The sequence below is a fragment of the Sinohyriopsis cumingii genome, chromosome 13, assembly GCF_028554795.1.
Source record: "Sinohyriopsis cumingii isolate HCF-2022 chromosome 13, ASM2855479v2, whole genome shotgun sequence".
Taxonomy (NCBI): domain Eukaryota; kingdom Metazoa; phylum Mollusca; class Bivalvia; order Unionida; family Unionidae; genus Sinohyriopsis; species Sinohyriopsis cumingii.
In genome coordinates, this window is record NC_142973.1 from 71534124 (window position 1) to 71554091 (window position 19968).

The window sequence follows — 19968 nt, forward strand, 5'->3', positions numbered from 1 at the left end:
CTGATGATGACCATAGTGCATTGTCTGATAATAACCACAGTACAATGATTTGTCTGATGATGACCATAGTGCATTGTCTGATAATAACCACAGTACAATGATTTGTCTGATGATGACCATAGTGCATTGTCTGATAATAACCACAGTACAATGATTTGTCTGATGATGACCATAGTGCATTGTCTGATAATAACCACAGTACAATGATTTGTCTGATGATGACCATAGTGCATTGTCCGATAATAACCACAGTACAATGATTTGTCTTATGATGACCACAGTACAAAGAGTTGTCTGATGATGACCATAGTGCATTGTCTGATAATAACCACAGTACAATGATTTGTCTGATGATGACCATAGTGCATTGTCTGATAATAACCACAGTACAATGATTTGTCTTATGATGACCACAGTACAAAGAGTTGTCTGATGATGACCATAGTGCATTGTCTGATAATAACCACAGTACAATGATTTGTCTGATGATGACCATAGTGCATTGTCTGATAATAACCACAGTACAATGATTTGTCTTATGATGACCACAGTACAAAGAGTTGTCTGATGATAACCACAGTACAATGATTTGTCTAATGATGACCACAGTACAAAGAGTTGTCTAATGATAACCACAGTACAATGATTTGTCTTATGATGACCACAGTACAAAGAGTTGTCTGATGATAACCACAGTACAATGATTTGTCTAATGATGACCACAGTACAAAGAGTTGTCTAATGATGACCATAGTACAATGATTTGTCTTATGATGACCACAGTACAAAGAGTTGTTTGATGATGACCACAGTACAATGATTTGTCTGATGATGACCACAGTACAGTGATTTGTCTGATGATGACTATAGTACAATGATTTATCTGATGATGACCATATTACAATGATTTGTCTGATGATGACCATAGTACAATGATTTGTCTTATGATGACCACAGTACAAAGAGTTGTCTGATGATGACCACAGTACAACGATTTGTCTGATGATGACCATAGTACAATGATTTATCTGATGATGACCATATTACGATGATTTGTCTGATGATGCCCATTGTGGCACTCTACAGTTTCGTTTCTTGCATAGGGTTAGAATTTTAAAGAAAAAAAATTTCTCCAGCTTTCCTCATTGGTAATACTGTCTATTTAAAAAAAAACTTATATATCTTAGATAAAGTTCAAAGAACCTTTAATTCCTTTTCTTTTGGTGTATGATTGATGGATGTAATATGGATTATAGAGTATACAGCTTGGCCTTACTCCAGATGTGCACCTTTCTAAAAAGTGCTAGCTCCACTTGGTCAATTTCACTTCCTGAATTTCAGAGGTAAATTGTATAAAAAAGAGCCAATAACTTTTTTTGCATTTTATATATTTGGTAGTTCATTAATTTCACTTTTAGAAGCTGGTATTGTCTAGTCTGGCAAAATTAATTTTTCCTATTTTAATAGCTGCTACGAATAGTGTACTTTAAACTAATTCAGGCTGCCTTTTTAGCACAAGGGAGCAGTCATTGTAGCTAGCAGTGTGCTTAGATCATGTACAATTTCCAAATTACATTAATGTAGAATAGAGGTAAGCCAACATTCTCTCCATTGTGCATGTTTTAAATGCAAGCAACTTCACCTTACATGCGCTACTTTCTCAAAAGTACCCAATAACTGGTGAGCACCCCCCCATAGTACAATGTTTTGTCTGATGATTACCATAGTACAATTTGTCTGATGAAGACCATAGTACAATGATTTATCTGATGATGACCATTGTACAATGATTTGACTGATGATGACCATACGTTCAGCTGTAAGCCAGAAAGGTCAGTAACTCTTACAAAACACAAGGAAGCACAAAGATGTATCAATATGTTGATCTGTAAATAAAGAGCATAATATGTGCTATATTTTGTAGCAGTCCATTAAACAACTGCAAGACAAACTGCAGGACTAGTTGTGTTAATGTGATTACACCATACACTTCATTAACCTGTAAGACAACTGCAGGACTAGTTGTGTTAATGTGATTACACCATACACTTCATTAATATTTAAGACAACTGCAGGACTAGTTGTGTTAATGTGATTGCACCATACACTTCATTAACCTGTAAGACAACTGCAGGACTAGTTGTGTTAATGTGATTACACCATACACTTCATTAATATTTAAGACAACTGCAGGACTAGTTGTCTTAATGTGATTACACTATACACTTCATTAACCTGTAAGACAAACTGCAGGACTAGTTGTGTTAATGTGATTACACCATACACTTCATTAATATTTAAGACAACTGCAGGACTAGTTGTGTTAATGTGATTGCACCATACACTTCATTAACCTGTAAGACAACTGCAGGAGTAGTTGTGTTAATGTGATTACACCATAAACTTCATTAACATTTAAGACAACTGCAGGACTAGTTGTCTTAATGTGATTACACCATACACTTCATTAGCCTGTAAGACAAACTGCAGAACTAGTTGTGTTAATGTGATTACACCATACACTTCATTAACCTGTAAGATGAACTGCAGGACTAGTTGTGTTAATGTGATTACACCATACACTTAATTAACTTTTCAACCTGTCAGCTTTATCCAAATGGATCCAGCTCCCTCTATCTCTTTTGTTCTTTTTCTCCCACTTGCTCTTGAGCTATGATGATACAAATAAGTCACTCTGGCTGATACAAATGGGTCCATCTGGCCATCTGAGAGAGGGACTGACAGTCAAACTGACCATCTGAGAGAGGGACTGACAGTCAAACTGACCATGTGAAAGAGGGTGAAAAATATAGGGGGAAAACATCATTTAGTATCATTGGTAATGATATGTTTGAATTGCCTCCTTTTTGTTTGTTACTTTGCTTGTTCAGTTCCCATTCACAATACTTAGTTGTGCTGTCACTGCTTAGGATGACAATGTACTGTTTGCATAGCTATACTTTGTTGAAACAAGCATTATGGTTCATTTCATCAATATGAATGAAAATAGCAAATTAATTTCCAACAAGATTGCACTTCTATAGCCACAGAAATACATTTTGTAACAGACATAATAGGCAGTGATTTGAAGAGTTCACTCCTTCCATCAATATACAGTTTCTTTTACTCAGTTTTAAATCCACTGGAAATGTATGTATGTGTATTTGTATATGGTAAAAATAAAAATTATATATATATATATATATATATATATATATATATATATATATATATATATATATATATATATATATATATATATATATATATATATATGTGCATAGTATGTCTGCTGTATCACCCATATCATGCCCAAGCTGGCAATACACAGCTCTAGTACATACCCATATCATACCCAAGCTGGCAATACAAATCTCTAATATACACCCATATCATGCACAAGCTGGTAATGCACAGCTTTAGTACATACCCACATCATGCCCAAGCTGGCAATACACAGCTCTAGTACATACCCATATCATGCCCAAGCTAGCAATACACAGCTCTGGTACATGCCCATATCATGCCCATGCTGGCAATACACAGCTCTAGTACATACCCATATCATACCCAAGCTGGCAATACACAGCTCTAGTACATACCCATATCATGCCCAAGCTGGCAATACACAGCTCTAGTACATACCCATATTATGCCCATGCTTACAATACACAGCTCTAGTACATGCCCATATCATGCCCATGCTGATAATACACAACTCTAGTACATACCCATATCATTCATATAAAAATATAATTTAGTCCCTTTCTTTTCAACATTTATGTCAAACAAACTAATCTAGGTCTTTTAAAAAAATGTAGAAAGTCAAAGTTTATTCCACATGTCTAGAAATTTGTTCACTTAAAATAGTACATTGTCTAAGCCAACACATTTTGACCAAGGAATCAAATTTATTTCTGCCAAGCATGTCTACTAATAATTGATAAATTCTATGCCACAAAAAAAATTGTTAAGTTAAATAGCCTGTAATTCATTGCAAGCACTTAAATGCCTAAAGGCTCATTCCAATAGTTTAGGCAAAATATATTTTTGTGCATAAATTTTAGAAAGCTAGTAAACATTAGCCCAATGAGTAAAAGCAAAAAGGTAAAGAATGACAGTGTTCTTTACATGTATCAAATAAGACCTGAATGCTATCAAATGCCTTAGAACTGGCTGAGGCCTTGCTCATTAGTAATATATAACATATCTTATTCTTACCATCAATATAATCAAGTGACAAACTTCTTTTTTAATTAGTCATTTATTTTTAAACAAATGAAAAAAATGAGAATTGATAAACAAGAAATACTGTGAATGGCACATTATACAACCTGCCATGTTTAATGGTCCTCTGTGTAGATAAGTGAAATTTTTGCACTGAAATAATTTGTATTATATCAGTCTATGACCTTGAAATTTGCCCTTTTGATTAAAAAATTGATAAGCTTCTTTCTTACCTAACATGCAAAACACGCAAAGTTTGGCCAGGAGTGACACTGATGCAGAACTAATGTTTTTGTGTGGAACCATTTTTCTTCTTTCAGTCAGTAACCTTGACCTCTGGACCCCAAAATCTATGATTTTCTTCTGTATCTAAATAGTAAGTCATCCACAAAGTCTGGTTGAGGTATGCCATGTAGAATTGGTGTTACTGTGTGGAAAGAATTTTTCATTCTTTCAGTCACAGTGACCTTGACCTCTGACTCCAAAATCAATAAGGTTCTTCCATGATCCATGTACAATCCATCCACAAAGTTTTATCGAGGTCTGTTATGTAGAATTAATTTACTGTGTGGAATCCATCTTTCTTCTTTCATTGACCTTGACCTGTGACCTTTGAAACCACCCCCACCCCCAGCTGACAGGCTTCATTCAACAAGAGTCTCTTGAAGGAACTCAAGACCAGTTCTTCTTTTTTAACTGCAAAATTTAAATCATCACTGCTATTCTTGAATGATAAAATGTTCAAACTGGCCACCATGGCAGCCACATTGGATGTAAGATCAGCACCATTTTGTTCTATACATAATCATAAATCTTTGGTGGAAAAATCATGTTAATATGACCAAGATTTTCAGTGTATGGCAGTCATATCTGAGTCAGACCGACTTTTGTTTAGGACCAACTAGATACAATAATTAGTCTTCTGATGAAAACCCCATGTCAATATGATGATAATGAAATCCCCCTGTCAATATGATGATAATGAAATCCCCATGTCAATATGATGATAATGAAATCCCCATGTCAATATGACGATGGAATCCCCATGTCAATATGACAATGTTGAAAACTCCATGTCAATATGACAATAATGACAACCCCATGTCAATATGACAAGAATGAAAACCATATGTCAATATGACAATAATGAAAACCTGATGTCAATATGACATTGATGAAAACCCCATGTCAATACGACAATGATGAAAACCAAATGTCAGTACGACAATAATGAAAACCCCATGTCAATATGATGATAATGAAAACCTGATGTCAATGTGACAATGATGAAAACCCCATGTTGGTATAACTTTCCATTCATGAAGATTAGGGATAACAACATTTTCAAGATAGCTGCCATGCTGGCAATGCTGGACGTCAGATCAGCACCATTTTCATTTAGCACCAAGACATCATAAAATGTCTTCTGGTGAGAAATTAATGTTGATATAACTTTCCATCTGTGGTGATGATATAAGATATTATACTATTGCAAGTTTTTATTTAAGACCAACACAGCATTATAAGAAGTCATGGTGGTCATACTGGATGTCTGACCAAAACGATTTTTATTTATGACCAACCAGACATCATATGAAGTCTTTTAGTGAAAACCCCAAATTAATATGATTATCCTCCAAGTAATTTAGGAGTAGTAATTATGACAAATTTGTGCTAATGGATGACAGACAGGCCATCACTTAAGCTCTTTGGGTTTGTGACCAGTAGAGCTAAACTTCAGTTTCTGATAGCACTTCTTAAAGTGATGTCTAAATGCTTTATTAAATTTATTTACTAATAAAAAATCATTAAAAAATCAGCTCTCTAGAATTTCTCAAAGTTAAATGAAATACTCACTTATCACATAGTAATGCATTAGAGTTATCCTGTATTGCCTCAATTGCCAATGAAAGATTATGATCATTTCCAATTAATGTGATAATGTCCAACTACAAATCAATATATGCAAATTCACACACTTAAATTGAAACTGTAGAACACATAGTTGGTACATTAATGTTGGTGAGCTTTATCTTCTTTCCAAGGCTCTATATATAAGATCACTTTCTTGGGATAAAAAGGACACCATTAATGCAACCTGAATTGTCTCCTGGATATTTCTCAGCCGAAAGGGACCTGACCCTAATGCAGGACTTAGAAACTGTTCATTGCCCATTGCTTAAAGGAAGCCATATGAACTCAGCACTAGAGCACTGTCCTTAGGAAGGGCACTTAGCTCCAATTTGCTCCTCTTGATATAGCCAATGATGTGTTAATAGTGTCATTAAAAGCAACAAAAGCTCAAAACAAAACCACCCTTAAAGTATATATTATGGTACACTTTACCCTATATTACAAGGGGGAGTTAATATGTTCTTGACTCCAGGGAGCATTGCCCCTGGATTCATAATAACCACTATGATCCGCACTAAAGAGAGCTTGTGATAGCTCCGTGGTTAAGGCATTGGATGCATTACCAATAAAGTCCATCATCTGTGACTGGCCAACAATTGACCACCAAATTTCTCGGATTTTCTTTAAGGTCATAGGTTTCATTGCCCTTAGTAATTAAATTTGGAAGCACCTTAGGAGAAAGCAAACTGGTTTATAAATCATTTTAACAAATCTTAAAGAGCTTTTTAAAAAGAAGTTGTTTAAAGTTTTTGTTCTAATTTTAGTAATGGTGGCCATATTTGATGGAAGATCAACATCATGTGAAAAAAGTTTGAAAGAGCATCATGTCATGTTATTTTGTTTCAAATTTGGACAAATTCTGTTGGATGGACACCACTAAACACATAACACACAATGGACAATGCATGATGGACCCTTTGCCTTATTATCAGGTGAGCTAAAGGCCTAAAACAACCTATTTATCATAAAGGCCTAAAATAACCTATTTATCATAAAAGCCTAAAACAACCTATTTATCATAAAGGACTAAAATAACCTATTTATCAAGAAGGTCTTTTAAAAAAAACTATTTTCAAACAATCGACTCTAATAGGACAAGGCCATCTACAACCTGTTATGCCTGAGATATGAAGACCCTTTACTGCTGTTTGTTACATTGTGTGGTAAACAATGTTCCACCATAGCTGGATGGATGGTAGGGTTTTTTTTTGTGTACAGCTGTTGCTGAAACAATAGCCTGCATGTGTTTGTTCTTTGAAGCACCAAGCAATGTGTTTAAGTTGATAAATGATTCTCACCTAAATTTATAAATTAAGTAATTTATGTACACTACTAATCATTGAAGTCCATCGTTGAGCTAAAACTTGTTCAAATTTTGGGGCAATGATTTATAAAATATCAAAAAATGAAAGCTGCCAACACATGCAAGTGGCTTGTTGTTAGATGCAGTCAGTGGATGACTGGATGATTGTCATCCATTCTCTATAAAAATGTCCCAATTGTTGATTGGCAAATTATCCTTGCAGTAATCATTCAAATGAGTAGGTGTAAATGTGTTAATTGGTGGCATTTACAATGGAACATGGTACAAGGAAATGTAAAGCATTTACCATTAAAGAGAAGCTTGAAGCCCTGGACATATTTATATACAGTATGCATGTATATGTACCAATGCTAGGTTCTCTGAATAAAGAAAATTATTATATATGCAATCTCTATGTTTTCACTACATGTCTATTTCTCAATTAATATGCATTGATTGATGAGTGTAACTGTGCCACTGAAGCACACATTTTTGTACCCACTTTTATTACCCCTCCCCCCTTTTAATGCACAAAATATTTTCTTCAGATAAATGACTTGGTTGGTTATAGCCTAGTTGGATACATAACACGTTCATGTTTCATGGCCCCAGACCAACGCATTTTAGTGAGGTCACACTGTATTGACCAAAGCTTAAATTACATAAATTAGTTCATATAATTGATAAAATGCTGACTATGACTGTGGGTGTATGGCATATTCTCACCTGCACTAAGTGGTGCTAACAGTACACAATGACCTGTAACATACAGCATGATAACATTCATAAAGAATATTTGTCTATGTTACCTTTGAGGTTTCTTTATCTTGTACAATCAATTGGTTTACAATACATGATTGGAGCAAACGCAGTGGCTCACCGTCATTGAACCCCATGCCTTTTACTGCATATTCCAACATTCTTTCATTACACTGTGCCACCCCACCCCCACCCCAAAATCGCCCCACCCCAAGACAGTGACCCAGGGAAATATAACAATATTTGCTGTAATTCCATCCAGTGGTTTAGAAGGAGGTGTGGTAATGGAATGGATCCATGGAGGTTATCATCATGAACCCCATGCAATTCAATGCATATTCCAAATTTCTCCATTACCCTGTGCCCTCTCCCCACCTGACCCCAAATCACTTCCATCTGCAGTCATTCATGGCCAAGGTCAACATAACAAAGTCTTTTTGCATTTCCACCCAATGGTTTAAGATGCACTAACAGCCAGAATGGTGTGTGGATGGACAGATGGACTGTATCATAATATTCCATGCTAAAGAATGGGGATAAAAAAGAAAACCAGAAACAATGTAACGAAGTTCAGATTCAACTCATTGTTGAGACATAACATCTAAATGGGCAAAGGGTGTTTGCAGGTTATGCATATTCAGAAGTATGTGTGACTGACATGAGTTCTTATCTTCAGTCTCAGTATATATTCAACAGAAAACTACATAATATGCATGTCTTAGCAACCAAGCTACAATACAGATAACCCCTGACTTATGCAATAGATGCATTCCCAAGAGTGGTCATGGGACTCAAAATCATGTATCTCAAAATTTTTAAGTTTCAGTGCTTTAAATGTCATTGATAAATACATGTATGTCATTCAATTAATATTAATACCATTAATTTTAGCAGTTTCTGAATCCTATTATTCTTTGTTTTAGACAAACAATTTTGTTATTTTTGTCTTCACTAAAAAAATTAATAAAAAAAAATTTATATGAAAATTGTCTTAATGTGAAACTCGTGTAAGTCAGGGGATACATGTATATGGTACCCTACATGAAATAATACCACACAATATGTATGTCTTACCAACAAAGCTACTATACATGACATCCTAATTGCCATAATAAAAATACTATGTTATTATTTGGGTAAATTTAAGCTCATCAAGCCCACAATGACAATATTAAAAACAAAGCCCCCATGATGTGTATGTACTTATTAGAGGAGTTAGTTCTCTTGTGTTTGGAACTCTCTAATGTGGAGGTGCATTGTTTTGCAAAATAGTATCTTCCAGAAAATTACTATAATTCTGTGAGTTTTAAAAGACGTTTCCCTCCCACAAGGCATTGCTGGAACAAATGATCATGCACCCAGTATGTGAAATTAATGGGTTTTGTGCCCTTACTAAGGCATTTGTAGTACTGCAGGTATTACATCTAATGTAGCATACAACATTACAAATATGAACACAAGAATACTGATGCTGATGACATTACCATCTCTGCTACTACCATTATAAAGTGTCAATATATACAAAGGTCTTGCTACAACAGGTACATGATTATACTAATATAAAGATCAAAAGGATACAGTTTGAAAGGACTGAGAATTTGGCATGAGCAACATTCTCCACTACGACGTGTAGAACAGCTGCTAGAAGGGCAGTGGAGATGCCAATAAAAAACACTATCACCCATCGGCTCAACCACTTGAGAGTCAATTTTTTCTGAAATAAAAATAAAAAGTCATAATTAGCAAAAAGTTGAAACCAGTCTGAGATCACTAACCTCACCTTTCTTATGCAAAAGATCACATACTGTAAATCAGTCTTGTTAGCCAAAGAAGACATTTAAATTTAAAACCTGCATGCATGTACCTCTAAGAAGCCCTTGGAAAAACATGTTGCCAACATATGGGAAAATCTGACATTGCTGACGAGCACAAGTCCAAAAAAACAATTCACTCTATTTCATTTTCCAAACTGCACAGACTATATTGTTGCTGTTGTCATTTTGGGTTTAAAGCCATTTTTCAGTCCATGATATGCAATATATGGTGGCCAATATAGCTGGTGGATGAAGAATCCAGGAAAAACTTGGTAAGAAACAACAACCCACATAGCAAGCTTTTTCACATCCACACGTTGGCCCAGGCATAAGCACATGATATCACTCACCTGGTTTACATTCCACGAAGCAGGATTATGCAGTATTGTAGCTAAATGTTAAGTGGGAAAAACAAGTAGACATTGTACGTAAGTCACTCACATCTAAAATGTCATTGCTTAGAGGGGCCCTGAGTGGCAGAGTGGTCTAAAGTGCTCTTCGTTATGGATCACTGCCATCTCACCTCTGCCTATGTGTGTTCGAGTCTTGGATTTGGCTAATGTGGATATGTGAGAAAGCTTGCCAGTAGCTTCTCGTGGGTCAGAGGTTCTTTCCTGGGTTTTCCCGGGTTCTTCCTCCACCATTAATACTGGCCGCCATGTATAGCCTATCGTGTGCTGAAAAATGGCGTTAAACCCTACAACAACAATGACAACGACAACGTCAGTGCTTAGTAGAATAAAATGTACCTGACAAAGGACTCCGGAATTCTTCACTATAATGCTTATATACTTCCATCAACTGACTAATGCTCCATCAACTGACTAATGCTCCATCAACTGACTAATGCTCCATCAACTGACTAATGCTCAGCAAGATGGGGAAATTGTGCTAGTTCTTAACTAGTCAGAATTCACAAGCTTCAAATATGAGCAACTCTGCAGATTGTTGATGTCCCAATTGATGCATCATTGTCAGACATGTTCAAAGAATTAAAATGATTCAAATTAGATTAGGCAATAAATTTTCTCAAAGCAGTTCTGGTTTTTAAATGTATCAAAGGAGATGTTACTGAGTACATGACTAAGTTATTTAACAAAACAACTTTTCTCTATGATATAAGATTGAATTTTAACAACAATTAAGAAGTATCCAATTTTGCACTGAATAATTCAAATGAAGTCTGCAATGTTCGGGGCAAAAATATGGAACTCATTTCCTGCTCACAATCTGCTAATTTAGTTCAATCCTTTTAAACAAAAGTACATGCAATATTAATTTCAAACCTACACAAAAACAAACTAAAAAATATAAGTTCAAGTTTTAGTTCTAGATTTACTACATTTTTACTTTTTGAATTTATCGCTTGTTTGTTTTGCATCCTTTATATTTGTATATTTATAAAAGCATGTTAAAAAGTATTGTATATAAAATTCAGTGCTTGATCATCTTTATACTTTTGTACCTAATGTTGTCTTGTGAAAAGGTACAATACAAACGTAAACTTTACTGCATGCCACATTTTTACAGAATAGTCTAAGGGTATATATAAGCCGAAATGATCATTAACCACTATGTATACATAAAGACACTGCTGAAAGTCAATTATGAAACATTTGTTATTGGAGACATGAAACAAAAATTTACATATGTAGTTAAATCCTCCTACTTTCATAATGTATTTTAGTAGGTATTTGTAAATGTCCTTACATAAATAGTTATTTTCAAGGGAGATTAGTTGAATTTAACTGAGTTACCCTCTTTAAATAATCAAAATAAAGACATCCATATTATAATAATAATAATAAAAATAATAATAATAATTATTATTATTATTATTATTATTTTATTATTATTATTATGTTCATTTATCAATTGATACAAGGTACCTAATAATGCACTGATCTCAATTATTACAGGCTTTGACAATGATAGTCTGAACCAATTTATCAAACTGGGGCAAATCTGATTGGAATTTTGTCTCCAAAGTGTAAGAAGCTAACCTGATTAGATACAATAGTACTTTATTAATATGTGTAGACCTTGCTAATAACCAAGCTCATCCAATATGTGATAAGACTATTTAACAGGTTTGATCAGCCAAATCAATGAAAGGTCATATCATTAATATTCAGTCTTAACCAAGATCTTGATGAAATAGGCCTGCTGACTCAGTTTGATCAAAGTCCTATAAATACTAACTAACACTCTAGAGTGGCAAAAAAAACCTGTCAGATGCAAGATCACATAAATATGCACAATTTTCACTTATAAATCATCTTAACTCTTAACAATATTAGCAGATCTAAAACATAGCCCTTTAAGAGGTAAGAAACTTGATGATATGCAAGGTCATCTCAGTGATATGCAATATCATCTCAATGATATGAATATATCATCTGAATGATATGCAAACTCATCTCATTGATATGCCAGATCTCATTGATATGCAAGATCATCTCAGTGATATGAATAGATCATCCCAGTGATATGAATAAATCACCTCAGTGATATATAAGATTATCTCAGTGATATGCAAGATCATCTCAGTGATATTAATAGATCATCGCAGTGATATGCAAGATCATCTCAGTGATATGCATATATCTTGCTCATAATAAAGCACATTATGCATTTTGATTATATAAGCCTATTTACTAAGTTTAATCAAAATATGATCAGAAACTGAGTTGCTAAATTTTGTGAAAAGCTCAACCAATCAGATGCAAAATCACATCATTAATATGCATGTATGCATGGATCTTGCTGATAAATGTATTCATCCAAGCAATTTAAACTGGAATACAGTCTATACAGTGGTAACAAGCTCAATCAATCCCATGCTGGATCACTTCATTAACAGACATGGATCCCCCACATTACAGACTGTATCACCTCATCAATACACATGGATCCCCCACATTACAGACTGTGTCACTTCATTAATACACAGGGATCCCCACATTACAGACTGTGTCACTTCATTAATACACAGGGATCCCCACATTACAGAACACATGCAAGATCTTGATCATAACCCTCTATTTTAAGTTCTATCAAATCTGATGAAAAATTATTGTTTCAAGCAAATAACAACAAACTCAGCCAATCATCAATATTTATGGAGCCCACTCAAATTGTACAAGATCTTGATGATATAAGCCTATATTCCAATTTTAATAAAAATCGGATCAGAATTATGGCTTCCAGAGTGGTAATAAGCTCAATTAGCTAGACGCAAGAACACCTCATATATTCATGGATCACCCCATTAATAATCATGGATCACATCATTAATACTCATGGATCACATCACTAACAATCATGGATCACATCATTAATATTCATGGATCACATCATTAACACTAATGGATCACATCTTTAATACTCATGGATCACCCCATTAATACTCATGGATCACCACCACATTAATATTCATGGATCACATCATTAACACCAATGGATCACATCATTAGTACTCATAGATCACATCATTATTACTAATGGATCTCACTACTGAAACTGTTCAAGATCCTGATGATTTAAGCATATATTTCCCATTCAATAAAAATTGGATCACAAATATGGCTTCCATAATAGTAAGAAGCTCAGCCAATCACATGCAAGATTACATCATTATTATGCATGAATCTTGCTGATGATTATGCTGGGGTATTGCTCATAATTATGCAGGTGTCTTGCTCATTATTATGCTGGGATCTTGCTCATGATCATGCTAGGATCTTGATCATTATTATGCAGGGATCTTGCTCATTATTATGCAGGAATCTTGATCATTATTATGCAGGAATCTTGATCATTATTATGCAGGGATCTTGATCATTATTACGCAGGGATCTTGCTATTATTATGCAGGGATCTTGATCATTATTATGCAGGGATCTTGATCATTATTATGCTGGGATCATTAGTAAGCCCAACCAAAATCTTAATCATATATATTGACCACTCCGGTGGCCGAGTGGTTTGAGCATGAGTACCTCAGGTGTGGAAGGTCGTGGGTTCAAACCCCGGTTGAGTCATACCAAAGACTTACAAAAATGGTACTAACAGCTGCCTCACTTGGCACTCAGCATTAAGATGTTAGTGTTAGGACAGCCTGGTGCCAGGATAATGTGACTGGGTGGGAAATCATGCTACATGTCTGCGACATGATGCCCTAGTGCTAGGCATTACTATAAACTGCTACACTGCAGACACCATAGCAATATGATTGAAAAATTGCTAAAGCTACATTAAAAATCCAAATCATGCACACACACATAATCATATGTGACCATATTTCCAGTTCAATAAAACTAGATTGGAAATGGGGCACCCAGAGTGGCAACTGTAAGCTCAGCCAATGAGGTGGAAGGTCACATTATTAGCATCCATACATCGTGCTCATTATCAAATTTGTCCAACATTTAAACTAGAAAACCACTGTTTTGAAATAGTTCAAGTGAAAATATGTATAAGTAGAGATTTGATAAACAAAAAATTCATTTCTGTTTTAGATCAGTCTGTGGGAATCCACATGCAATCAGCTATAATTCAAGAGGAATTATTTATTTAAAATATTCATCAGAATTACTAAAGTGTGAATTGACTTTTAGATTCATACAATACCTTGGATTTATGTGAACTCATTCAAATACATTCTGGATTGCATCACTGTGTTATATTAGAACATTCAAGACTATTGGAATTCATCCAGAACAGGACTTGTGATAGGACACTTAGGATTATTTGGAATTCATTTTACAATATTGTATGTCTCTTGAATTTTCACTTTGTATTGTAGGGAAAAATACTGCTTGTTGATTTTACTCAAAATTTTTGTTGGTTTCACTTTCTTTCTGAAGCATATTTTAAAACCTAGAGTTATAACACCACATATTCCAATTTGATCAAAATTGAATCAGAAGAATGGCCTACAGATTGTAAAAAGATCAGCCAATCAGATTCAAGATTACTTCATTATAATTCATGAATTTCACTCTTTATTGAACACATGGAAGATCTTGTTGATATAAGCCCATATGTCAAGATTAATCAAAATCAGATCAGAAATATGACATTGGGTCATTAATAAACCAATCAGATGCAAGATGACTTCTGGCTCATTATCAAACTCATCTGTGACCTTAATGATGCAAGTATATTTTCCAAGCTTGACCAAAATCAGATCAGAATTATGATCTCCAGAGAGGTAACAAAGTTAGCTAATCAAATACAATATCACTCCATTGATATTCATAAGAATGATATTTATTGGTTCATATAGATCTGATCCCACTGGTTAGCATAATTTTTATTTGTCCATAAAGGCATGTTCCTATTGATAAGCATCATTTTATTGGTCCATACAGGCATATTCCTATTGATAAGCATACTTTTTATTGGTCCATACAGGCATATTCCAATTGATAAGCATCATTTTATTGGTCCATACAGGCATATTCCTATTGATAAGCATCATTTTTAATGGTTCATACAGGCATGTTCATATTGGTAAGCATCATTTTTAATGGTTCATACAGGCATGCTCATATTGGTAAGCATCATTTTATTGGTTCATACAGGCATGTTCCCATTGGTAAGCATTATTTTTTGGTTAATACAGGCATGTTACTATTGGTAAGCATCATTTTTATTGGTTCATACAGGCATGTTCCTATTGGTAAGCATTATTTTTATTGTTCCCTGCAGGTATGTTCCTACTGGTAAGCATCACTTTATTAATTCATACAGGAATATTCCTACTGGTCAGCATCATTTTTTTGGTCTACATAAGTCATGGTGATCCTATTCTTTAAAAAATTTTCTATTCTATTTCAGTGAGATTTAGTACTTCATCTCAATAACACTGTTCATAGGAGTCATAATTGTTGACTGTCTTATTTTTTTAGGCTGCCTTATACTGAGGTATTTTGTGCATAATATTAAAGTTAAATAATGAAATAGCGTCCATGACCAATACTGGCTTTAGAAAAGTAACTGCCTTATATTGGGGTGGTTTAAACATAATATTACCATTAAATAGTGAAAAAGTATCCATAACCATATTAGCCTTATAAAAGGAACTGCCTTATATTGGGTTCCTCATACTGACGTAATACTGCAGTACTAAATAGTGAGATGTTATCCATCAATTTGCCTCTTCCCTGCACATAAAACTGTAGACTCAGGATGCATTCTTACATAGGACAGAATCTGATGACATTAACTAGTTTTTAATGCCATATTTATCCCTGACAAGGGTCTTGCGTACTTGGGTTTGATGGATTCAATTTGATGACATGAGCCAGCTTTTAATACTTTACTTAGCCCTGACAAGAACATTCATATGTTAACAGCATACACCAAGATCTGCAATTCCATAACGTGCATTATACAACAAAAGATCTTATTGCTGTTTATGTTTCGATGGATGGTATAAAAGAGTGAACACTCTAAATTTCATTTAGATTATTTTGTTTCAAAATGAATATTTTTAGCTAATAGGTGAAAAGTCAGTTTAAATGACTGCTCATGTATGAACAACAACCATAATAAATTTACTAAGAAGCACCTGGGTTCCAATTTTTTTCCCCGATTAAAGGAAAGGAAAACATCTTTATTAGCAAACCATGTATGTTGTCGATACTACAATAATTAAAGCCATCAATAATTGTTCAGGATCCCAGTATAATTTATTGTGTTTGCTGTTAATGAGCTCAAAGAATAGGATTGGAATGTCAAAGTGATGCCCTCTCATTTAGTCAGGGATTTTCAAACATTATTCTGAGAATGGCTTTGCTTTACTCAATGAACTGAAAATCTCATCTTGCAAATACTAAAATATTAAAAGGATAAGTCATGATTCCTGCCTATAAAAACAGGCAGCAGATGGAGAGAATTAGGGTTCCTGACTGATTGATTAACTAGTGATTGATTATTTTTAATGGCACAAAAGTACAAAAAAGATTATTGTGCCAAGGCAATTGGAATAACGCACCTTTCCAAGAGACACCAAAATGAACAAGCTGGTCAGATAGGGCAGAATTTGAATCTACTTTTCTGGCTACAATTCCAGTATGTTAACCACTGGTCCCTAAGGGTGTAAATGGAGCAGTGGGGTATGGATTTAAACTCCAAATATATCCCTTGTTAGCAGTACCAAAAAAGTCAGCCAAAATATCAACCAAATGCAAATGCAAATAAACACTGAAATAAGCATATTACTATAACACAATAGACCTGTCTGAAAGTTTACTAATACAGACTGGTCTCAGCTAATCTTTTGGGGGAGAAATACAATTTTCAGAAGTAAATTCCTGATATAAGGAATTCTGCATGATTTTAATATACCATACAAGGAAAACCCACTATAGCATCCTTGTTATAGCATAAAATCAGATATAACAAGGTTGTGGCATGACACTAGAAATTTTAGAAAGCTTTTTACTAGCTACTCCCAATTGATTAAAAAGTTTTACTGCCAACTATATAATAGTTTGATTTGTTAATCTGGTAAAATGTGCTGTATTCCTAAAAAAAAAGATCCAAGCACTCTGTCTTTCTTTATCTGAATAAAGATATTAATAGTTTCTATCTATGAATGTTCAATTTTAATGTATCAATAGTCATGGTCAGTTCTAATGTTTCAATAGTCATGGTCAGTTCTAATGTATCAATAGTCATGGTCAGTTTTAATGTATCAATAATCATGGTCAGTTCTAATGTATCAATAGTCATGGTCAGTTCTGTTGTCAGCCTGTTACTTTTTGAAAGACATCAGCTGTTAAATAAAGATAGTAAATAATACTCTAATTTACACCAAACTGTTCATGATAATTCTTCTTTGTATTTGTTCTCAATATGCATACACATTTGTCCTCAATATGCATACACATTTGTCCTCAATGTGCATACACATCTGTCCTCAATATGCATACACATTTGTCCTCAATATGCATACACATTTGTCCTCAATGTGCATACACATTTGTCCTCAATGTGCATACACATTTGTCCTCAATATGCATACACATTTGTCCTCAATATGGATACACATTTTTCCTCAATATGCATACACATTTTTCTTCACTGTGCATACACATTTGTCCTCAATATGCATACACATTTGTCCTCAATGTGCATACACATTTGTTCTCAATATGCATGCACATTTGTCCTCAATATGTATACACATTTGTCCTCAATATGCATACACATTTGTCCTCAATATGCATACACATTTGTCCTCAATGTGCATACACATTTGTCCTCAATATGTATACACATTTGTCCTCAATATGCATACACATTTGTCCTCAATATGCATACACATTTGTCCTCAATGTGCATACACATTTGTCCTCAATATGCATTCACATTTCATTTAAACTTTGGGTCAGGAGAATGCATTTGATTGAAATTTCTTCCCATGCTGTTGAATGCATATGTTATGAAAACTGTTTTTTATATTTTTTATATTGCCATCCACATCAAATCACATGCAATATTGAAAGGCCCCTATGACAAGAAAATCAGTGTCAAAGTTGGTCACATTCTGCAGAGCAGTTTTTAAACAAAATGTAGTTCTTTAAATGTTTATCTTTTTTTTTTAAATTAATGACAGCCATATTTGATGGCAGACCTACATCATCCATTCAAATCTGAATGACATTCAAGCTAGGACACTTTCTGTCAAATTTGATCAAAGCCTGATGAGTAAAGTTATTAAAAGTTGTTTTTTATTATTAGTAATAGCAGCCACATTTGATGGCAGATTGGCATCATTTATACAAACTTAAAGGTCCACCATACCAGAATGCTTTTTGTAAAATTATATCTGATCTTTCATTTTTAGTATGGTAATGACAGCCATACTTGATGGTTGAATCAGCATCATTTGTATAAACTTGAAGGCCCTTATTACCAGAACACTTCCTGTCAATTTGATTCATTTTGGTGATCAGTGTTGGAAAAGTTGTTTAAACGCATTAATATTTTAATGTCTGATTGGCATCATCTATATAAATCTGAAACCCATATCTCGACATGCTTTCTGTAAAGTTTGGTTAAATTTTGTTGAGCAGTTTTTCAAAAGTTGTTGAAATGTTTGTCTATTTTCAGCAAAATTTTAATGGTGGATTGGCATGATTTGAACATAGTTAAAATCCCTCTGTGCCAGAACACTTTCTGTTGAGTTTGATCAAAATTTTTTAAGTGGTGTTTTTGTGTGAAAAAAATGTTTAAACTTTTACTATTTGTTGCGATTATTAAGTAGCCACATTTGATGGCATATCCTCACCAATTGTATGATTGAAAAGATCTTCATTCTTTCTATCTAATTTGATCAGTCTTTTTAGCAACTTTGAATATGAAGTCATTTACAAGTTTTTCTATATTTTTAGCAATGGGAACCATATCTGAGGGTCAATTAGCACCATTTGTCCTGATTTGAAGGTCTTCAGGCCAGGATGCTTTATATCATCTTTTCTCAAATTCTATCACAAGGTTTTGCAGAAGAAGACATTTCAGAGTTTTTCTACTGTGAATAATGACAGCCATAGTTGATGCTGGATCAATATTATTTATATAAATTTTAAAGGTCTTCATGTCAACATGTATTCTGTCAAGTATGATCCAAAACTGTTCAAAGCCTTTTAAGAATTAATTTAAAGTGTTTTTCTATTCCTAATAATGGCATCCATATTAACAAATCCAATTTATATTTCAAGCAATAGTATTTTAAGATTTCTCTATTTTTAAGCAATTTCTGCCTTGTTTGATGCTGCAGTTGTACAAGTTTGAAGCCCCTATGTAAAATGTGGTGAAATTCTGTTCAGCAGCTTTTTGATAATGGTTATTATTTTTTGCAAAAATCAACTTTTATTTAACTTGTAAAGATTCTACTTAATTTGGATAGTTTTCTGTTACACTTGTTCCAGATCATCC

The 19968-nt window shown here is 34.1% G+C and overlaps 1 protein-coding gene across 1 annotated transcript in view; it reads right to left on the reverse strand.

The window, feature by feature from the left end:
* The window catches only part of LOC149785820 (H(+)/Cl(-) exchange transporter 7-like), a 155984-nt gene that overhangs the window by 94890 nt on the left and 41126 nt on the right, over positions 1-19968 (reverse strand). The window contains exon 4 of the mRNA XM_089931242.1: positions 9782-9917. Coding sequence (XP_089787368.1) covers positions 9782-9917 — 136 coding nt within the window. The remainder of the gene's footprint in view (positions 1-9781; positions 9918-19968) is intronic.